Genomic DNA, 23678 nt, shown 5'->3' with positions numbered 1-23678 from the left:
CTGACACAGACTCTGCATCCCAGCCTTGACTTCTTTAAATGTATGGTCCAGTGTCCACCGCCAGCTATGTTTCCAATCTAAACTCATTTTTCTGCCTACAGTTTCTCCTCTAGGCTCATTTTGAGGACCTAAATTACTCAGCTGAAATGAGGACTGGATGAAAAGCAACAACATACTGTGATTCTTCCTCCTGCCTCCAATCCTGCAGTTATCAAAGTCCTGTGAGTCGCACCTTCGAGGTAGCCTTCTGATTTTCTCTTTCCTTTTAAACCTCTTGATCAAGGCCCTCTTCATTTTACAGAATTATTTTTGTATCCAGTGCAAGTAGATTTTAATATCTTGTCATAATGAAGGTAAGACTTCAAAATATAAGCCTAAAGCATAAGGATCTTAATTATTAGCAAACATACTTCATTCATCGCATGACTGCCTGTGGGGATTTAGTTCTCTTTTCTTATTGTAACTAAGTGGAATGCCATGGCAACCACAACCTATGATGACACACAGTGCTCTTCTCTTTGAATTTGCAGCTGGACTCAGGGCCACTAAGGCCACAAAGACTATGAAGGCCACCCTACTGATCTGGAAATGCTTAACACAGATCTGAACTCCTTGGGGAATTGAGCACCCACAGGTTCTTCTTTTACTTTTATAATCTATCACTAGCTCATATATATACATACATATGTATACACACACATACACACATATATATATACATACACATTCATTTACACGTTCCCCTATAATCTCATAACAATGTCATGGCTCCATTGCTGGGAATTAGAAGCCCATTGTAAACCAGCACAGCTTTACGTCCAGCCTTCCCCTTCATGGTAACCCAATTAACTCTATCCTGCCCTTCATCCAGCCTCACTTAGTTGACCTGCTAAATACATCCTGCAAAGTCCTGTTCTAACCTCTGATTCTTCAGTTCCCAGAGCCTAACCTCACCCTCATTCTTCTAACCTGTATCAAAGTCTACCTCCTTTGGACTGGGATGTAGCTTAATGATAGAGCCCTTGCCCAGAATGTATGAGGGCCTGAGTGTAACCCATGACATTGAGGGGTAATAATGTTCACCTCTTTTGGAGAGTAAGTTAGAGGACAAAATAGAAGTATCACTTTGAGATGAGAAACTCTGGATCACCACTGTCTATGAACAATTATCCCTCCCCCCTTTTGCCACCCTTTCTTCATTTGAACAAAGAAGTTAATAAGAATATAAACAGTATAACTCTCTCATGAGAGCTAAACATAACGAGACAGACAACATTTTATATGAACTGCAAAAAGATCGTTGTCTATCCATAGTTGCTACCCTACTCTAATTATACGTGTGTGTGTGTGTGTGTGTGTGTGTGTGTGTGTGTGTGTACGCGCGCATGTGCATGTCTGTGTCTGTATAAGCCGTGGGTTGACATCAGGTATCTTGATCAATTGCTCTCTGAATTGTGTTGGTTGTTCTGTTGTTTGAGCCAGGGTCTCTCACTAAGCTGATGCTTGACGATTCAGCCAGACTGTCCTTCTGGCAAGCTCCTAAGATCCCTTTGTCTCTGCCTCCCCAGCACTTGGATAACAAGAGTGTGCACTGTGCCCAGAGCCTCCTCCTCACCCCCCTTTTTTTACATGTGTCCTCATGCTTGCACGCCAAGCACTTTACTGACTGAGTCATTTCTCCAGCCCCTTTAATAAGAATTATGATTTTATATATCCATATATATAATGTATTTCTAATATATGCATATATGAGACATTTCATGATTTCCAGATGCTTACAAATAAATCTGATTTACTCTACATCTTGCTCATTGAGTATTTACTCTTTGGAGAATGACTTACCCTGTTTATGTCTGTGTACCCTATTCCCATTTCCACTGACCCTATCTCATATCTCTCTTTCCAATCCCAGCACAGAGCCCTGTGATGATGTGCACTTAGCAGTGTCTAGCTTCCACATGGAAAGTTTAGAAGCATAGATCCTAGATCCAGAGAGGATTCAAATATCATTCCTGTTGCTTACTAGTCGTATGGCCTTGGAGAAGCTACATCTACGCTGAGAGACTAAGTTTCTTTTACTCTAAAATGGAAATGGCACAAGCACATACCTATCAGAACAGTTATGAAGTTCCAAAGAGCCAGTGTGGATAAAACCTGGAATGCGGTAGGTCCCTAATAACTATTAACGAATGAAGCTGATAATCTAATTCCTTTTCCTGCCTTATCACTTCTGGTCTCTGTCAGTCTAGATTGTCTTATCAGTCACCTCGGTTGGTTTATTCACAAGAATGTTCATTGAGCATCTGCTACATTCAGAACACAGTAGCTTGAATGAAAGCAGCTGAGAATGTCAGTTCTCTACTGGTGGCTCTGGACCAGTATTTCGATGCGGCTGCATCCCTCAGCAGTCTTCTCTGGCTTTATAAAACAGGGAACAAATAAGATGCTGCTCTAACATTAAGTCACTGTAAGAAATGCCAAGTCTCTCATAAAGTTACTTAGGGCTGGTCTTACAGTTATCAGTAGATAGAGTGTTTGCCTAGTGGACACAAGGCCCTGGCTTCTGGGCACAAGAAGTCAACATGAAATTCAAGTTTATTTGTATTTCTTTACTGAAAGCCTTCTAGGATCCTTAATGGACCAGACCGTGTGACTCTCTGACAGGAGTAGGTGAAGTTTGCCACATATAAGTCATTTGCCCATGGAACCCTCTCCCAGTTCTCTCTCTCTTCATTCTGTCAGATCTTCTGTGGACAATGTATGCTGGCACTCTTCCCTCCTAGTCCTCTTCTGCTCACAAACATGTTTTAGAATGTAACCTACTCTGTACACTGACCTCTGGAAGTGGTTTACCTAAGCATCTGGAGGTGCTGATATGAATCTTTCATGCATTCCGTAAGCACTGGTTGTAACCACACTGTACTGCTGTGAACGACTCTAACTTCTATATATACTCAAAATCACTTATGCTTCGCCCCCACTACCTTCCAAAAAATTCCCAAGTGGTCATAGGAATTATCATATATTTTCATTGGAATATACAACACTCAAACCCCACTTATCCTTGTTTTAATTTGAGCTTTTAAATCCATTTCTCAATCTATAGGAGACTTAAAAAACTAAAACAGAGATAAAAGAGGTACACTTAAATCTATACATGAGAGGATGAGGGGCTGGTCGTGAATGTCACCTCATATCATGTTAGAGAATCGAGGTGTGGTTGCTACCCACACTATTGATCATCCATCTATTGCATAACAAATGACCCTGAGAAGTTTCTGCCCTTCCCTGACCTTCTTAGCACACTCTGCCCCAGTTCCACTCAGCCCCTACAACTCTCTAAGTCTCAAAGATCTGTGTCCAACGTCAAAATCCCTATGCAGCTGACTTGGCATTATAAAGCCTCCGCTGGTCATTTATCCAAGTAATTCAACAAGAGTGAGAGATCAGGACTACGACGCATTTACATCTAATGAGTAAATGGTGATCCCCCAAATCGAGCCAAGTTAGAATGCTGGGCTGGCAGATTTGAGAGTATAAAGAGAGCTGGGGGCCACACTCCTGAAATTGTTCCGGCCGCAGCATCTAAGGTAAGCACTCACAAGTGCCCACTTTCTCTCCCCCAGATAATGATAATGAACCTGGTTGGGTGACCAGCCAAGGGCAATACAATTGCCCTTGCTGATGAGATCGGGCAACATGGCCAAAGCCCTTGCACCTCAAGAATATTTTACAAGGGGAAAAGAAAAAAAAATTCATAGAGTTGGGAGACCAAAAGAAAATTCACCTGCAAAATGAAACCCACATTGGTCAATTAACAGATTAATAACATGTCAATATGTGGTAACTCTTTTGTGATTGCCTTAAATAGTTTGAAGGTTTTTTATGACTATTTAAACTTCTGATTCCAAGGGGGGAAATTCCTATAGTACTTCTTGACTTTAATTCGTATTGAAATGCACCCTAACCTAGTTATTGATGATTGCTTTCTACATTGGTCTTGCATGGAGAACCCTGTGAATTTTGCACTGGGTCTAGTCTCCAGTACAGTAGCAGCTGCCATGTCACCTCCAGCTTTCAGAGCCTCACAGGCTCTCATCTCTACCTGAGAACTCCATGGTTTTGGACTCAGGGCTGAGAAAAAAATCTTGAAACTTTTCTGGTACATCTGTATCATTTTATAGAAAAGAGTGAACAATCCAAAGAATTTTCAGTAGCTGCTCAACAGAACCTCCAAGTCTCAAGTTCTCTCAAAATCTCCGTGAGCTTCAAGATATAACTGACGCTTATTAAAGACTTGGAATTGGAAGTAAAGGAAGCAACTGGTGTCTCAAAACCCGACAGCTCCTGTCACAAGGCATCTCATGATATCATTCCTACCATTAAAGCAGTTTGTAGTAACTGGGAAGTTTGTTGGAGTCAAGTTTGATATTTAACTTTTTGTGGAAAATTCCTTGAGATGGTAATGTGCTTCCTAAATACCCAGCTAAGGGTCAGGATTCTCTGGCTTTAGGTGACTTTTCAGATGTCCTGTCGTCACCTTCTCCAGGAGACTTGAGAGAGTACACAAGTGGCTGCTGAGACAGGCACAAATCAGGATAAACACGTTGTCTATATATAAAAAAAAATTGCAAACTTGGAGTCATATTTTTTGGTTTGTTTGCCTTTTCTCTTTTGAATCAGCCCCAAGAGGACACCCAATTTCCCAAAGGACACTGACAGTCACACTGAGAACCAAGAAGGTAAGCTTCACTTTCAGTTTGATCATAATGCTGGTCACTGGATTTAGCAAACAGCTTTTTATAGATTTTGTTTAACCTTGCCATGCGTGTGAGAAGCTGAAATCAGTGAGCTGAGGCCGATCCCTGATGTATTCTTAAAAGTGACATTATAAAAATCACAATTTTGATGGAAGGAAGAACTTGTCATATTTGCATTGTGCTCAGAGATGCACTGCATGCAGTCCAGAGCTTCAGTACACAAGTTCTAGGTCCATAAACTTCATTTCCCAGAACACAACACCCTAGACTCACCTTTACACACCTGGTTAGTTGTGGCTGACCCTTGGGCACAGTCTAAACCCTTAAATCCATAAGGTCATGCCTCTGTCACAAACAATAAGGGAATAACAGGGAGAGGTCATCTATGCCAACACAAAGGTGGTACTGTAACTCCTCTCATTCCAATCTTTGTACTTTAGAGATAATTCTAGATGCATTAGGAGCAAATAAACTAAGGGACACTGAGTCATGACAGTTCCACAGATGACAAGAAACTGGCTGGAGAGAGATAAGTCAAGGGCAATGACAGGGTACAGCCAAAGCAAACAGGAAAATTTGGGATGGGAATGGAGATTGAGTGGAATAGGGTGGAGATGGAGATTGGGTGGGATGGCAAATATCTCAAATAGAAGGTCCTTGGAGACAAAAACAGAATGGGTGGCTGAACACTTACAGCTATGCAGTGTGGGAGCTGGTCAGTGTGGGAGCTGGTCATGCCAGCAGAACAGAAAGAGGATAATTAGGGGACCCAGTGAGGAGAAAGCTCTGGGGCCACTGTGAGTCATGTACCGAGAGAATTTGGTTGGATCTGAGGAGGTGACGTTCATCAGCCAAGAACGAATGTTTTTACACTTGGGGCTCAGCCCTCAGTTACATAAATATGGGGAGAAGATTTGACTTAGCAACCGCATGACCGGAGAGAATTGAGGGGCTTTGCTGGACAGAAAACGGTGAGTCAGCGGAGTGACATGGCTGCCAAGGAACAGTTAGGGCCTCAGCCATTACACCTAGGTCAAGAGAGGTGAGAGTGTTCTAGAGAAAGAGGAGGAGGAAGAGGAGGAGGAGGAGGAGGAGGAGGAGGAGGAGGAGGAGGAGGAGGAGGAGGAGGAGGAGGAGGACATGTGATTTGGATATGACACATGATGAGATTAACAGGGTTACACTTGGATACAGTGACAGAGACAGTAAAGAAGTTACAGTACACTGTGGAAGAAGCAGATGAAGATGCAACTGGGGTCACTTAACATAGGGACAATAAAGTCTCAGAGAACACAGAACAGCAGCAGAGTAGTCTCACAGAAGGACCTGGACGTGTCTGCCCTTTATCAAGAGCTAGGATGGTGATCAGTCATCCTAAAGTTATAGACAGACTTTAGGTTAAAGCAACAAGTACCTTTGGTCTGTCAGAGCTGTCTGGAATGGGGAAAGTTGTATGTGAAGGTATACAACTAAGTTGAATAACACCTATAAAGAATTTTTTTTAACTCAGGCAATACAATGAGGAGACACTGGACTCAAGTTAGACAGAAAATGGGGAAAAGAATCTTTATCTGAAAGCTAGTAATGATTTAAGACCGTTGAGCTTCTAGAATTCTTTAGAGGAGAAAAAAAATCTAATTTTTCTAGAAAAAACTAAATGTAAGTCAACCATCATGTATTGTACAATTTTTCCACCTGCAGGGTCTATTCATATATTACCACCTAGGCAACAGAAAAGAAAACCTATAAAATCTATTAAATAGAAATTCAAGGGCTGGAGAGATTTCTTAGTGGTAATGCATGAGGCTAGCCTGGGCGACTCTGTTTCAAAACAAAGTAAAATTAAATTAAAGTGCAAGCTAGACTAATGTGTTACAACGTAATCAAATAAAAATATTGATGTTTTCAGGTTCCACATTGCAAGTAGCCTTTGAGACTCTACCACTTGTCAAGTTTCAAACAGTAAGTGTCTAAAAATGATAACTTACGTTATTTGACTAGATAATTAAAAGATGGTTTGACAAGCCCAAACCCTTGCTGTTTCTTTCCTTCTCTAAATTATACTACTATGTAAAAGAGCCAATCTTAAAAAAATATACTTACTTTAACCAGTCTGACAGTAGACATGGCAATTAAGCAGACGTTGAAGAGACTGCAGAAACCAGAGTACTGTTCTTCTCCGCAATCTCTGAGTTTTGAAAAGTAACGTTTCAAAACCATGTTACTTACAAGGAATTTGATAGTAACTTTTAGAGAATTCACACTTTTTCTCAATTCTAATTTCTCGTTGGGTACACACTGGAAAAGCCACCCCCTTGCGTTTTCATCTGAAGAGTATGTAGGGGTCCAAAGCCTGCTGAACTGGAGAACTGCACCCCCTCCCCGCGAGCCAGAACAGTGGAGGCTCCCTTCAGGGAGATGGAAGGGAAAATGATGGTTCTTTTTATCTCCAGGAAATAACCAAGACATTTTAAAGCAGTGTGATGGCTGGGAGCCCTCTTTGAGGACACTATATTAAATTCCAGGGTTTTTTTTTTCCCCATTAAATCTTAACCATGATCCATACCTCACTTACTGGAGCCACTGGCCAAAATAAAACTAAGATGAAGCTATCAGAATAAGTCCCAGAGCTAAGGAAATCTGTCTCCCCATAGAGGACATCATCTGCAGCATTGTAGAAAGGATATTTTAACAGTGACTAATGGACAGCAGTTCCCAAAAGGCCAGATGGGGAGATCGAATGAGAATGGGCTTGCCCTCACTTTTAATGTAGAGTTTAAGAGATATTCAAATATTAACTGTTTAAGAGAATACATGAAGATGAATATGGAGGCTGTGTGTGTGTGAGATTTAATTCCATTTTATGTTAATTATATTTCAGTTACAGGAGAATGGACAAGAAGGAAAAGAGGAGAGAAAGGACAGGAAAGTTGATGTATGGGGAAAACACAAGGAGGAGATGGGGGAAAGATGCAAAGAGGGAAGGAGGCAGACAGAAGGAGGAAAGGGGAGTCACTGGTCCATAATGCATGTAGATGTGGTAGGTAGGAGTTGCATCTTCATTTTAAAAAGGATGAGGCAGGAGCCCAGAGAAGTTACGCGGCTGAACAAGGTTGCCACTGCAGGGAATTTGAGTATTCTAGCTTGTAAGCAGAGCAAATACACACATAAAGAGAAAGTCCAAAGAACTGGGATGACAGGGGGGCTGGGAGGGGTTACCCACACGTTATGCAGTGGGTTCTAAGACAAGTGTTGATTAAACACTGTCCCAACCTGATACTGTGATACCCAAGTGGACTTTGTAAACAGTTGTTCTAGGCCCAATACTATTCTCTCTGTAAGCCCAGAACTCCCCCCTGAGAATCCTGATCTCATGCAGGTTCTGCCTTAGTTGTCTCTTCATGTCTGAGATTCCATATTTTCTTACACCCACCCACTAACCAACTGTGATAGCTTAAATCAAGATGAAGTGACAGTGTCTATCAGAGAGAGCACTCCGGACTAACAGCAGTCACATTACCTGGTACGCTAGAAATAGCAATCATCTTGCTAGAAATGCCAATTTTCAGCTCACTAAATCCTAAAGCAGCTAGTTGAGCCCCAGTTACCTACTTTAACTGGTCCCTAGAGGGATCTGACACATGTTGAGATTTGGACTGCATGCACTGGGTCAGCATGCTTTCTCTTCATTACCTTGTTACTTAAACAAGTGCAGTGAATCTTTATGTTCCTAACAGTGTGTTAGCACTGGGCTGTGTGAGTTTTCTATTAGGTATCATTGGCATTCTAAACACTATTCCCACGTTTACATAAAGGCTGGGGTGGCCCTGAAGTCACAGGGCTCAAGCAGGATGAATCATTGATGAGGTGCTTTGCCTTCTTTACTGAACCTGTGCCTGCCTTAAAGTGGCCAACTGATGCTCCCCTAGGCCTGGCTGTAGATCTCTCAAAAAGTTTGTTCCAAGAGCTGCTGAATCTGCCCTCCATCCCCATTAAATAGCAATAGGGGAGAAGCAGATAGAGTACTTATCAGAGCCCAAGCCTCAGAAGTTCCCTGTCTTTTCAGCCCCAACACTCCCTGCAGTCATGAGTTCAGATGCAGAGATGGCCATATTTGGAGAAGCTGCTCCCTACCTCCGAAAACCAGAGAAGGAGAGGATCGAGGCTCAGAACCGCCCATTTGACTCTAAGAAAGCATGCTTTGCTGTGGATGATAAAGAAATGTATGTGAAAGGCATGATCCAGAGCAGGGAAAATGACAAAGTCATCGTCAAGACCCTAGATGACCGGGTGAGTGCTGATCTTTAATAATGTAAGCACCGTAGCTTTCCTTTGGAAATGAACTGCTAGGCTTGCATGCTGGGCCATCTGGAGACAGAATACAACTTATGTTTTTCCATTCTGTGGTGGAAGCACTAGAGAAGGCTGCCATTGCCAAGCCTTTCCTTCTACCTCTTCCCCTTGAGGATTTGGGCTGTGAGGGTTTGGTGGTGTTTGCTTTGGTGGAATAGGGAAAGTAACAGTAAAAGAGATTGGTCTACTTAGAAGAAGAAAGTGATGCTGGTTGAGGCCTCCTGGGCCCACTCAGTACAAGCTCTGGGCTGTAGAAGGAGTCTTACAGGGCAAGCTCAGAGGAGTGGATAATCACAACCCACTCTTTGGTTCAATCCTTATTGGACATCCACCAGATCTCAGCTGTGGTGTCAGTCACTCTGTAAATCTATGCCAGTTATGGAACCTGATTCCCCCAAGTTTACAGTCTAGTGTAAGAGATGTGTGTCGGGAACGAACACCAGTTTGAATGTAGGCACAGCAAACAAATTTTGTTTATAGGTTTGATCATTGAACGTAACCTCTGATTCTAGCTCTTCTCACTGAACTAGGAGGAAAGAAACTTATCTTCAAGTCATTCTTAGGACCTCTCCTGCCTCAGAGCTGTGCTCCATTTTCATAATCTTACAGAGAGTTACCCTGGATCCACTGCCTTTCTGATGGATCACCCAGAAATGAGTGTCAGTCTCTACACTATCGAGAGGCCTTTTTTCTCCCCACTGTGGGCCATCTTAGGTGTCTCTCTGTAGGCTCAAATATTGCAATAGAAGGGTCTTCCTTTCTCGTGAACTTTAACCCACACCAGCCATTCTCCTTCCATTAACCTCAACACCCTTCTAAGAGCTTCAGTTTTAGGAGAATAAAAGCCAGAAAACCTTCTTGGCTCTCTCTTCTGCCCTACTTTCTGTGTCTCCCGAGAATGAAGTGCAGAGCCAATTATATGCTTCAGTAGGAAGGAAAGGTGGGAGAAACGCGGAGAGGTGGAATTCAATAATTGTCTCCAAATACTCCTCAGCCACGAACCATCACACCTGTCCAAATGTTTAACGATGACAGCAGAGATACAAGCAATTATCAGAGCTTTGAAGAAGCAGGTGAAAGGAAATGGGGCATGAGAATGGGCACCTGAGTGGAGCTCTGGGGGTTTCTTTCTAGAGAAAACTTTAATGAAGATATTCTAAAGAAGCCTGTATGAGCAGGGTATAGAGGCCAGAAAGCCCAGAACACATGAGAAAGAAACGTTTCTTAACATTTGTCACAGTACTCAGAGCAACAGGTTAAGCCAAGGTAACTTCCCTTGACTTTGACTATCTTAAACTCTATCTGGCAATTCCAAGGGCTGACTACTCTTTAACTTTACACACCTGATGCCCCTTCTGGGCATACACAATGCCAGGCTGCCTGGGGGCACTGGACTAGAATCAGGTTAACCAAGGAGAGTTATTGCTAGGTCATCTCTGGGCATGGAAATGATTCATGAAGTTACTATGGCAATGCCCTAACTACGCTGCAGTATCTCACTATGTCTCCTGCCCAGGAGAGAACAGGTCAGTGACACTGCACCCACCACTTGGCTTTCCTTGTTCTACCCAGGAGCTCACTCTGAACAGTGACCAGGTATTCCCCATGAACCCCCCTAAGTTTGACAAGATCGAGGACATGGCCATGATGACCCACCTCCATGAACCTGCTGTGTTGTACAACCTCAAGGAGCGTTACGCAGCCTGGATGATCTATGTGAGAGCCTTTTGACCTCTTTCTATTTTGCTGCCTCTCTGAGAAAAAAAAAAAAAAAAAACAAGATCCATAATCTTTGGAATTTCCCACAGACCTATTCAGGCCTCTTCTGTGTCACCGTCAACCCTTACAAGTGGCTGCCGGTGTACAACCCTGAGGTGGTGGCAGCCTACAGAGGCAAAAAGCGTCAGGAGGCCCCGCCCCACATCTTCTCCATCTCCGACAACGCCTACCAGTTCATGCTGACAGGTAAGTAAAGCCTTTGATTCATATTGTAAGGCATGACTGGCTTAGTACTTGGGCCCTTAAAGACCCCACCTGCTCATCTAAATAATACAGTAGCCAGTGTGAACTTGGGAGCCTCAAATGACTTGGGGGTGTACAACTAAAGCCATGGCATCTTTCATTACAGTAGTCATGGTGAAGTGTGAAGCCAGGGGTTCTATCTGAAGCACTCTAAACCCGTGCTCATTTTGGGGAACATTGTGGAACACAAGGACTCTGCTCTTCTATATTGCCAACTCACCCTGCTATGGTGTCTTAAACAAGACACACCGACCACTCAGGGAATGCAAAGTTGGAGAGATGGGTAGAGCAGACTTCTCTGAGCTTCCCAAGAAGTAGATACATGGTGACATTGCCATACCACTATGCCAACTGCCACTTGTCTGCTCAACTTGACTTGCTACAAACAGAGCAAGTGAGCTGTTACAATTATAAGCACCTAAAGAAGCAAATGGCGCTGCCTTTACAGTCCTCACCGTTTCTCCAGTATCTTTCCTCTACATGAATTGAATTTACACTTTTAAAGGGAAGAGTCACAACACTGTTTGTATCAGCTTGCTATGGCCACTAGGACACAATGCCACAGGCTGGGCATCTTAATGAGAAGTACATTCTGCCTCGCTGTTGCAGAAGCTAGTGGCCCGAGATAAAAGATGCCATTGAGGTTGAGTCTTTATAAAGATCACGAGAGAAGACATGTTCGACTTGCTCACCCTGCTTATGTGCTTTGTGAGCCACCTTTGGTGTTGCTTGGCTTGTAGAGACATCACCTTCCTCTCTGCCTTCCCTTCCCCTGGTGTGGTGTTCTCTCCATGTCCATATGTCTTCATTTTTTCTTATACTTCAGGGACACAGTGATGTGCTGTTTTCTTTATGGGCACATGTCTTCATTTGTTCCTGTGCTACAAGGACACAGTGATGTGGATCAGGCTTCAGCCTGTCCCAGTCTGTCCTCATCTTTAATAACATCTGAGTCTCATTTACATTTTATTTCTAAATGAGGTCCCCTTCTGAGATCCTGAGGGTTAAAACTTCAATATACGAATTTTCGAGTGCCACAATTTGGCTCACACGCTCTCATAAATGAAAAATCAGTCTTACTTTATGCAGTAGAAAACCAAGACCAAAAAATTGAAATGACATTCAATCAGCTAAAATTTGTGGCCTCTCAATAGCTCAGGACCCAAGGCTTGCTTCCCTTGTTAAAAGCAATATGAGAACATTCCAGCAAAGAGTTCATATTTAAAAACACACATACTCTTTACACTGTGGGGCTCGATATTCATTTCCAGGCTCCTGCCCATGTCCAGTATCCCACTTTCAAGGGATCAGCATAAACTCTCCCATGATGGTTAGACATGCCTATGCTTCACCCCTAGCAGACAGCAAAGCCAGAGCTTGTTTTCTGGAAGTCCTGGCAAGGTTGCTTGTTTTTAAATCTACCTGTTCTGTTACTTATGTGATTGCTTGGCTTCTTTCTGTTTTTCTAGATAGAGACAATCAGTCCATCCTGATCACGTGAGTAGCACATGTTCATACTGCAATGGTTTTAGAGCCCACGCATCCTCGTCTGCTTTCTTTTATCCCACTCATTTTTAATTGACAGTGGAGAATCCGGGGCTGGGAAGACTGTGAATACCAAGCGTGTCATCCAGTACTTTGCAACAATTGCAGTCACCGGGGACAAGAAGAAAGAGCAGCAGCCGGGGAAAATGCAAGTAAGGAGTGTTATGCACCAAAGGCTTGTTAGAATAAATATACCTGAAATATTAGGTGAATGCCAAGGGTCTGAAGGATGCACACTCAGAAGAGATAGCCCAATAGGACCATATTTTTTTGGTCTGTTTGTGTTTTTATATAGAAAAATTCTTATACTAATGTGTACACATTTTTCTATAATTGAAGTATCCTCCAGTTTTCTGAGAATGCCAACTAGGATCCTGCAACTCAATTTAATTCTGACACTACCTTCAGGGACATAACAGCACATCCCACAAGTTAAGGACTCAGGCTCACAAGCCCCAGTTCATACCACCTGTACATCTAGCCAATTTAGAAGTCAAGAGTTCCTACAATCTCTTCTGTGACTGGAGTGGCTCACAGAACTCGGGAGATATGTCCCTTAAATTTATTGATTTATCATAAAGAATAAAACTCAGGAGCACTTAGAATACTATATTGGAAGAGAAGTCTGGAGTTTCAATACCCTCTGTAGGCTTGCCAACTCCCAGCTTTTCCCTGGGTTCACCAGACTAGAATCTCTCTAAACCCCTCTCATTAAGGATCTTCACAAGGGTTCTATTAGTCAGCCATCAGTGACTGGATCAGACTTCACTCTCTCCTCATAAATCCCCAACCCTCTAATCATGTGAAACCCCTGTCTTAAGGTTTTAGCTCCTAATCACAACACATATAACACCACATCAGACCATAGCACACCACACCACACCACACCACACCACACCACACCACACCACACCACACCACACCACACCACACCACATCACTTTAGAAACCCCAAGAGTTTCAAGTTTGTGGCAGGAAACTGGATGAAGACCAAGGTACACATCTCTGTCTAAATCACAGTCACACATGAGATGGTGCTGTCTCTGTAGACCTGGGTTCTACCTAACACCAACTCTGTCAGCAACAGCTAAGTGATCTTGACCAACTTCAAAGCTCACTTTACAGAACAATTAGGAGTGCCATGGGCTCTCAAAAGGAAACACACTTCAGAATCACTAAGAGAACCTCTGAACAAGGTTCATGAGGCTCTAGGCTTAGGATTCCTAAGTGACTAGGTCTCAGGTGCAGCTCCCACTGTTTTACTGAAGTGCATGAGTGCATGTTCAAAAAAAAAAAAAAAACCCATGATTTATAATAAAGCATCAGTAGAAAAGGAAGAACGTTAATGGAGGGAACTATGGTCTAGTCTGGAATCTGCCACAGCCAGAAGTCACTCCAATGTTACCTTAACAAAAGACTCTCCAGGTGGGGACCCTGAAACTCCTTAGGAGGGCTATCTACACATCAGCTCTGACAACTAGTCAGGGGTGACATCTCTCCTAGGACTCTGCCCAGAGCACCCACAGTTTCCATTCACTAAACACCCATCCCAGAAGATAGCCCAGGTCCTCTCCATTCCTGTCTTTGCTTGTTACTAGGGAACCCTGGAGGATCAGATCATCCAAGCCAATCCCCTGCTGGAGGCCTTTGGAAACGCCAAGACCGTGAGGAACGACAACTCTTCCAGATTTGTAAGACCCAGATTGGTTTTCAACTCCCCACTCAATTACACTAATCTGCCAAATTCTAGATATGAAAATTTGCTATAGATACTAAGATACACTGAGCCTTGGCCTACACTTACAAAATTCAGGTTAATTGATTCGAGTGGAGTTAGAAAGGTGTTGGCTTATTCCTGGAGGAAAAAAGGGGGGAAATTTAACTGTTTGTCCTTAACTAGTGAACACCCCTTCACAGTATGCTGAAGTCACTGAGAGTCACTGCATGAGTAAGGAGAAATCATTTATATCAAATTGGCCACTATAGGTGGAAAAAATGTATTTTTAAAAATTCCTCTGCATATGCACATTTGAGAAGGCTACAATAAGATATTGTCTATCACTTTCTATTTCCCTTAAGATAGGGTTTCTCACTATCTTTCCATTTCAGCCATGGTCCTAGCTAGCTACCTCTCAGGATCATATTGTCTGTGTTCTATGTATTGCCCAAGGGGCTGGGGTACTAGGCAATTGAAGTCATGCTTTGTGATTCATAGCATTTTTAAAATGAAAAAGTTGGTCGACATAGCCACAGAAACCTCAGCATGACTTAAATAAGCAAACTTGACCTCCTCCAAGTCAGGAGGCCTCGGAAGGAAGGGCCAGCTTGTGAAGGCAGGAAAGGAGACTAGAAGCTGAGAATGTCTTGGTATTGGCAAGACTGAAAGATAGAGTCCACCGCCCAGAATTTCATTTCAGATTAGCTCAGCTTATTTACTCCCATGCTTGCACACTGATAAACACTCATTCCTCTATTTAACGTTCTTGACCAAAGGAACAAGCACTCAGGCAAAGCCCCAGCGAAGGCTCCCAACTATGAAATCGAATAAACACTCCCCACACTTCACTAGCTGGGGAACCTCAAACCTCCATCCCATGACCTTCTTAGAAAGATCAAATGGGTACTGATTAGAAAGTGGATTTATCTCTCAGAGACTGTGGCTCTGAGCCCTGACTATTCCTTCCTTGGCTACACCCCTCGCACTCAGTTCACTGCCCCATGCACATCTGTCTTCATGGAAACACAGCTAAGTCCTGCCTCTTTGGTGGTGGATGAAGGCGTCTGCTCTACACACCCAGATCGGGTTGCTAATTGTGTTGACCTTCAGTGGAGACAATGCCTTTGGGAACTTTGCATTAGTACACTCTTAGTTATGGGGCCTCTTCACTTGGCCCTGATTTAGAGTCACAACCACATCTGTCTACTCCACTATCCAGACATTTCCAGGCTAAGGGGTGACATCCACTGTCTTTTATTAAGTTACTGAATGTTCTACTGAATTCTGAAGGCGTCTCTAACTTTTCATAGATTATTCATGAAATTCTGAGAAACTTTTGAGAATTGAACACATTGCAGACTATATAAGGAAATAAATAAGGCAAGACTTTTGCCCTCAGATTAACTCACAGTGTAGTAGAGGAGCAGTTAGGTGCACAGTATAAGAAGAAGTAAGTACATTGTGCATGCTACTGTTTTAAATTATACATAGATACAATTTCATAACTATGTCATATAAATAACACAAATATTTTGTTTATTTTACATTTGGTATATAGTAGAGTGTGTGTGTTTGAGAGAGAGAGAAAGAGAAATTATATATATATATATATATATATGGAGAGAGAGAGAGAGAGAGAGAGAGAGAGAGAGAGAGAGAGAGAGAGAGAATGAGCAAAAAGGGATAACACAGACCTTGAGTTGTTTATTTGGGAGCCAGGGAAACTGGCCTGGGGCTGAGCCTGGAAGATAGATTTGCCATTAGGAAATAGCATGTAAAACAGAGGTGAGAAATTTAGAAGTAGTCTTCAGAGACAAAACAGAAACCAGAAAGACAGCTATGGATTCTGAGGTGTTAGGAAGAGTGTGAGAACCCAGGGATGTGGCAATTAAAATAGACACAGTTCCAAGCAGAGAGTTGGAAAGTGAAGGAGGCAATCAATCAATACTGAAGTGGCCCAAGCAGAGGAGTCAGAAAATGAGCCCGCAGGCTTCCCCAGAGTTGCAGGAACAGGGCAAGCACTTTGGATAGAATTTTCATAGCCTTGGAGGACCCAGTCTGGCAACATGGGTGTCAGGGAAACAGAGAGGAAGTATCTGTGCTTCTGCTGTCTCTCCCAGCCACGCCCCTCTACCCACTTCCTATTCATTGATGGTGGTAGCACCTCTCAGAGAATCAGAGGCAGCATAAATAAAGTAACTTATTTGTCAACCTGATGTTGGACAGGGCAAGTTCATTCGGATTCACTTTGGAGCCACAGGGAAGCTAGCGTCAGCGGACATCGAAACCTGTGAGTCTACACAATGTATAAAAATGATGCTTAACTAAACACATCTCTCAAGAATTTGCAATCATATGATTGTTGTTGTTACCTTAGATCTCCTGGAAAAATCCAGAGTGACATTCCAGTTATCCAGTGAAAGAAGTTATCACATTTTTTATCAAATCATGTCAAACAAGAAACCAGAACTAATTGGTAAGTTCCAGAGATGTTCTTAGCTTCTTGACCTGTAGTGAGAACAGTACCCAGACTGAGTGCTGCCTGAGGTGTTAAAGGCTCACCATCTTTTACAGACTTGCTTCTGATTTCAACCAATCCCTTCGACTTCCCTTTCGTGAGCCAAGGAGAGGTCACAGTAGCTAGCATTGATGACAGCGAGGAATTGTTGGCAACTGATGTAAGCATGTATTTATTTGTTTTTGTAGAGTATTACAGAGTTTGTGAGCTGAGGGGCATCTTAGTGAACTCATGGAAAAATGAGGAATCCAAAAACACTAGCTGATAAGACTCATAGATTGCCCCACCACCACATCACAATGATTCAAATGGGATCCACAAAGTTCTACAATGCAGGCTAGCATTTCTACTCTCTGCCATTTTGATACAAATCTCTTTTCCATTTTTAATGTGTGTGAATATCAGTTGGAAGTCGTCATATTGCAGAAAAGTACAAAACAGGAAAAGGAGACCCTCCACTCTGCAATGGCCTCTTCATTTTTTTTTCTACCTTCATCCTAGACTCACCCCAGGCACCTACATCCTCAGCACATGGGGCAGACATGTAACCTTTATCTGTGGTGATGCCCTGCTGATATAATCACCATAATAGTAATAACTAAATGTTAAGCACTGAAACATCACAGAGACAACTAACTTTACTTTCAGTATTCAATTGAATCCTAAAAGCATCTTTGACATGTGTACTCCATGTATTACTCCATTTATGGATGTGGAAAGCTGACTCTTAGAATCTTAAAAGAAAATACACAACTTGCCTGAAAGTCTGTATAAATGTAAACATGTCTAAACCCAAGTGCACACAACCAGGAGCAGAGTTCATCTCCATTCTTCCTGGCTCCGCCTTCACAGAACCTTCAAAGGCTACAGAAATGAATCTTATCCTTCATCAGGGCACATCCAGCACCCATCATCTCATCCTTAGCTTTATGCTGTGATGTTTCCAGGTAAAACTAATCATCTAAAGCAAGTAGAAATTTTCATAATCAAATAAACCAAAGGCAATGGTTTCCCCAGTCTTCTTGTGAGCAGTAAGAAAAGTCAGGTTAATAACTGGTGCTTCAGCCCCAGAGGAAGGGTCTCCTCCTACAGTGACTATGGCAAAGTAGTTTTCTGGCAATCCTTGCATCTTGATCCTTGAATACTCACATCCTTTCTATGGAGTGTCATACTCTTTGTCCTCGCTCACTTGTGTGCTTTAAGGACTCTATGGACTTCACTGCCTAAGTCAATGTAAATGATGCACAGTTGTATTTATAGGCATGGGTGTAGATCATGCATGTGGCCAAAGGCAGCTATGGATGTGACCCAACACAAAATCATAAGCTTACTCTTAAAATTATTAGGTTTTTGCCTTTAAAAATATTTCCCTGTTCTTAAACATGAACTTTGTAGATTACAATATCACATCCAACATCAACATACCTGGAAAGTAGAAAGCCTGCATAATATACTGAGTACAGTGAACTCTCCCCTCAAATATTGGTGGTAGTTGAATCCACAGATGAGGGCCCATCACACCAAAGGTTTCTCATGTGTATATTTTCACTCTCCCACTGTTCTCTCTACTGGTGGCATTTCTCTTGAGTGGCAGGTCACAGCCTAACAGAAGAAGGCTTTTGGGGGATTGTGTTCCCAAGAGCTTCTCCAAACAGTAACACTTTCTATTCATCCCTTCTAGAAATTAATGAACAGGTCTCTCAGTCTCTGGCAACCCCCCACTAAAACTAGTTATTGACCACTGAGATAAGATATGAATTCCAAGATGACTACCATGGCCCTATGACCCTTGATCTTTTGCTAGATCCTTGCATGGGCTCTTCCTCTTCATCCCCACAGTGGAGTGTCATCCTAGAAGTGCCTCACTTCTTCAGTATCATCCTCCTGGCTCACTGGGTCTATCCTACCAATTCAGACATGTCCAGATGTGTTTCTGCCCTATCAAAGGGCTGAAAACCTGCTACATAATCAATGTGCATGCCCCAGAGAGAAACACTTTTAAAAAATCATTTATCACTTATTATTTTATTAGGATTTATGATAAAGAGATGGGCAAAATATTTTTGAAACCAAATCAGCAAACATTGGATCCAAACTAGCTCTAGCCCTCATCCTATAACATCCTCTTTGTAGGACCCAGGGCAGATTCTCACCCTCAGAGAACCCTCCTTCTTCACCCTTAACTCTGTATATCTACAAAGTATGTGCTCATGAAGGGTATACATACAGATATATAGGTATATTTACATATATACATACTATAAACCTACAAGATAGTCGTGCAGCATTAAAATAACATATAGATAGCACCTCATCCAATATCTTATATAAAAGAGGGTTTCTGCAAAATATGTCCTTTGATCATCTGAAAATTGGTAATATCTCTGTTAACCTTCCCTCCCAGGTCTAGTATTCTGTAGTGAATTTACTAAATGACAGACCACACTGGGATTCCCATGTTACTGAAACTTTTGGACAGTATTCCTCTATCATTGTTTATGCAGTTTTCTTCCTCCAGTATCATACAATGTTTTTAATACCATCATAGAGAAAGAACCTCATTTATATGTAGTGGGAGAGGTTACAGCTAGTTCCTATCTAATAAAAGAAAATAAACACTCCATTTTCCCCATAACCTCCACTCATCTAAACAAACAAATTTATAAAACTAGACTTTAGCACTTAACTTGACACGTCACAAATTCACCCACTTGTGTGAGCAAATGCTGTCTCATCTGATACACAATAAGGATCCCTGAGTCCCCCCCCCCCACCTTTTTTTTTCCTTTTAGAATGCCATTGACATCCTGGGTTTCAGCCCAGAAGAGAAAGTTGGGATCTACAAGCTGACGGGGGCTGTGATGCATTATGGGAACATGAAATTCAAACAGAAGCAGAGAGAGGAGCAGGCAGAGCCAGATGGCACTGAAGGTAACTGTATCTGAGCAGGGTGAGAGGGGGGATTTGATTCCTCACCCATATTCATGTGTGTCCCAAGCCTAGGCTATGTGAGATACAGTTTGCTGCTCTTCTAAAATTATATGCCCTGCATTTGAGTTTTCCAAGGTTTGTTGTGAATTCACATCTTAAACCAGTCCACTCATTTCATTAAGATTTATAGTAACAAATCATCATCCACTCTCATCAAGCTATGCCTGATCTTTGAGGTGAACTTGAGTGGAAGACTATGGCTAAGCAAACTTCACTTTCTCTCACTGCATACTAACATTACTGCTCAGAATACTGTCCTGATAATGTGAACTTAAAATGAAATACTCTGCTAAAAAGGGAGTCAAGTTTTTGTCCTCCTGTCTCTCCCACCCTGACATGTACTGAACTTGACCCTGAAGCAAAAAAACTGGTGATCAAATCTCCCCTTTAGTAACTCTTACCTGGCTGATGAAAGCCACACTCTTTCTTACACATAAAGCTACACCCTGCCTTCCCCCACAGAAATCCTAGAAGTAAAATTGAGAGAAGCAGGAAGAGAGGAAGGGCAACAGAACTCACACCACCCTGTGTAGCCTATTCTTTGGACCTCTCTTCTCTCACATTCATCCTAAAATATTCCTTAAATAAAAGGGTGAATAATTGTGGGTCACCCCTAAAAGTCCTTCTTATTGACTCTATCCCCACAGTGTATCAATCAGAGTTGGTTAAGTCTGGAGACATCAAGAAAGCTCTCTATGCATGGATTAAATGTTAGGAAGATCTAAGTTCCCTTATTGGCATGCTGTTGAGGCTAACCTTATTGGTTTCTATCTGTCTGGATTAATCTCCTTTTTGTCAACTTAAAGCCATCTGATGAGCAGCATTACCATGGGTATAATAGCCCACCATATTCATAGATCCCACCTACACTCAAGAGAAAGATTATACAAGATGTGCTCCAGGGACATGTGCCTTGGGAGCCATCTTAGAAGCCTGTCTACCTCAGTGGTACATGGTAGGAAAAGATACTGAATTCAGAACAAGAATCATGCTGGCCCACGATAATGGTGAAAGGCTTCTGGGAGCAGGGTACAGTGAATTGGACTGTGAAGGATGGGTAAGATTCTGAAAGATGTGAGGAGAGAGAGAGACACACACTGAAGTAAGTAGTTTGACAAGAGAAATAACGTGGTGGGAACTGAGAAAGAGAGCTGGTCTACTTTGGCTTCAGGGGGGAAAGGATGTGGTAGATTTGCATGTGGAAAACTACATAAACCACTGACACTCCTCATCAATTTGTAACCCAGCAAATGCCCCATCCCATGTATAATTTGACAAAGGCAATGCCTCATTTGAGGTAACTGCTTCCAAGGAGTCTAGTTTGTGTCAAGGTGACAGAAACTAACCTGCAGGTACTAAAGCCATCTACAGATGAACTCCTGTATAGATTGTGGTAGTATCTAAGTACTGATGTACACTCTCCAATGTACGTAAATTATCTCCAGATCACTTTAACATCTACTGCAATGTAAATAGTCATGCTATATTGCTCAGTACAGATAGATGCAAGTTTGTTGCTGTTGCTGCTGCTGCTGCTGCTGCTGCTGCTGCTGTTGTTATTGTAAGACAGGATCCCTGGCTAGTCTAGAACTCACCATATAGACCAGGGGGGCCTAAAATTAACAGAGCTCCACCTATATCTGCCTCCTAGGTGCTAGAATTAAAGGTGTGAGCCACTGTCACTGACAATGCATTTTTTTTTAAGTATTACATTTATTTTTGTGGTGTGAGGAAATTGTAAACCATGGTCCATGTGGTGAGGTCTGAGAACAACTTGCAGAATTCAGTTCTCTCCTTTCATTGTGTGAGTCCTAGGGCTGAAAGTCAGGTTATCATGCCTGGAGCAAACACCCTTACCTGCTAAGCCATCTAACAAGCTCAGACTTAATTCTTTCTCTTAGCATTTTCAACTCATGGTTGGTGGGAGCCACCGGTGTCGCGATGTAACTAATATGCCTTTTGGGTTGGGTTTGTTGTTGTTGTTTTGAGACAGGATGTCTTTATGTAGTCCTGACAATCCTGGTACTTGCTATATAGATAGGACTGGCCTCAGCTCACAGAGGTTTGCCTGTTTCTGACTCCCAAGTGCTGGGTTTAAAGGAGTGCACCACCATGCCCAGCTGACTAATGTGTTTGTGAAGTTGAAATATTAGTAGGTTGAAAATCAGTAGAGGTGCATATTATCTGGGCATGTAACTCAATAGTAGGGCATAGTAGACATCCCCAACACCATAGGAAATAGGAAAAGGAAGGGAAAAAAGGCTAAGGTTACTATTTACAAAGCTTGCATCTAGATTGGAAGCTCTTGATAACAAAAGGCCCCTGGGTAGTAGATTGAGACTTTATAGACAAGTCCATGCCTGTTACAGATAGAATACAGAAACATCTTAGGAGGATTAAAAAACATGTTTCTGAGAGGAGCCTAGGCTAACTGGATAGCTCAATGGCCTCTGTTTTCTATAACACCACGTCTCCTCTCCCTTCAGTGGCTGACAAAGCTGGATACCTGATGGGCCTGAATTCTGCAGAGATGCTGAAAGGCCTGTGTTGTCCTAGAGTGAAAGTTGGAAATGAGTATGTCACCAAAGGACAGAACGTCCAGCAGGTAACAGATTCTCAGAATCCAGTTGACCTGGATGGCCTGCTATTCTAACCATGTCTGCAGCAGTCTTCTGGTTACATTCAGAAAGTTGTGTGAAACTGACTTCAGCATCAAGGTGGAAATTATCCTTAGATCTCAGGGGTGGCCAAAGGAATGCAAATGCAGGTCTGCCCACTCCTGTTATGAGAGCAGGTAACTAGGAAATGAACTTGAGGCAGCCTATCTCTGACTCCTTTGCAGCTACAAGTGCTATTGTCTCTCTCCTCTGTTGTGTCTTTGCTAAATAAGGTTCCTTTGCCCCTTCTGCCTGAGACCTCCCTCAGATCTCTCAAATTTACACCTTCATATTTCTACTTTCAATCTGAAATTCAGACCAGTGGCTTTTGATTCCAATTTCAAATTCTATAAAGGGATACTAATTCATCCAATCTACATCAAGGCTTTTCCTCTGACTGGAACAGGACGATGGCTGAAGTCATATGCTATGGCCATGAGTGTTAAGAAACTATGTTTTTAGTGGAATTGTTATCAAAGAAAGGAGAATGTCATGATCTAGGCAGATGTCTTTAATAAGACGCTGAATGATGTCAAATTGTCAATATTCAATTACTTTTGACCATCATGATATCAATTTCATGTTTCAACTTGATGCAACCAATGAGGGTGGACCAATGATTAAATATGAATGTTAAGTGGATGGTCCTTTCTCAAGGTGACCAACTCAGTGGGAGCTCTGGCCAAAGCTGTCTATGAGAAGATGTTCCTGTGGATGGTCACCCGCATCAACCAGCAGCTGGACACCAAGCAGCCCAGGCAGTACTTCATTGGAGTCTTGGACATCGCTGGCTTTGAGATCTTTGATGTGAGCTGTTTGGACAACATGACTGACTTATTCTCTCTGCTTAGCTCTGGTCCTAAATCGTTAGCATAGATTTTTCAGACTTAAACTCTGTCATATTTGCACCCAGTTCAACAGCCTGGAGCAGCTGTGCATCAACTTCACCAACGAGAAACTGCAACAGTTCTTCAACCACCACATGTTCGTGCTGGAGCAGGAGGAGTACAAGAAGGAAGGCATCGAGTGGGAGTTCATCGACTTCGGGATGGACCTGGCGGCCTGCATCGAGCTCATCGAGAAGGTAGGGGCGCTTCCTCCGTGGTTGGTACCCT

The 23678-nt window shown here is 42.5% G+C and overlaps 1 protein-coding gene across 1 annotated transcript in view; it reads left to right on the top strand.

Moving 5' to 3' along the window:
* Nucleotides 1-4681: 4681 nt before the first annotated feature.
* The window catches only part of Myh13 (myosin heavy chain 13), a 51135-nt gene continuing 32138 nt past the window's right edge, over nucleotides 4682-23678 (top strand). The window contains exons 1-15 of the mRNA XM_034504816.2: nucleotides 4682-4742; nucleotides 6670-6722; nucleotides 8827-9050; nucleotides 10686-10829; nucleotides 10922-11078; nucleotides 12605-12632; nucleotides 12721-12832; nucleotides 14279-14371; nucleotides 16624-16687; nucleotides 16775-16873; nucleotides 16972-17075; nucleotides 19708-19846; nucleotides 22393-22511; nucleotides 23221-23370; nucleotides 23477-23647. Of these exons, the coding sequence (XP_034360707.1) occupies nucleotides 8847-9050; nucleotides 10686-10829; nucleotides 10922-11078; nucleotides 12605-12632; nucleotides 12721-12832; nucleotides 14279-14371; nucleotides 16624-16687; nucleotides 16775-16873; nucleotides 16972-17075; nucleotides 19708-19846; nucleotides 22393-22511; nucleotides 23221-23370; nucleotides 23477-23647 (1584 nt within the window). The 5' untranslated portion in view covers nucleotides 4682-4742; nucleotides 6670-6722; nucleotides 8827-8846. The remainder of the gene's footprint in view (nucleotides 4743-6669; nucleotides 6723-8826; nucleotides 9051-10685; nucleotides 10830-10921; nucleotides 11079-12604; nucleotides 12633-12720; nucleotides 12833-14278; nucleotides 14372-16623; nucleotides 16688-16774; nucleotides 16874-16971; nucleotides 17076-19707; nucleotides 19847-22392; nucleotides 22512-23220; nucleotides 23371-23476; nucleotides 23648-23678) is intronic.

This window comes from Arvicanthis niloticus, chromosome 6 (genome assembly GCF_011762505.2).
Source record: "Arvicanthis niloticus isolate mArvNil1 chromosome 6, mArvNil1.pat.X, whole genome shotgun sequence".
NCBI lineage: Eukaryota > Metazoa > Chordata > Mammalia > Rodentia > Muridae > Arvicanthis > Arvicanthis niloticus.
The sequence above is the reverse complement of the archived record's forward strand: the minus strand, read 5'-3'. Positions and strand labels throughout refer to the sequence as shown.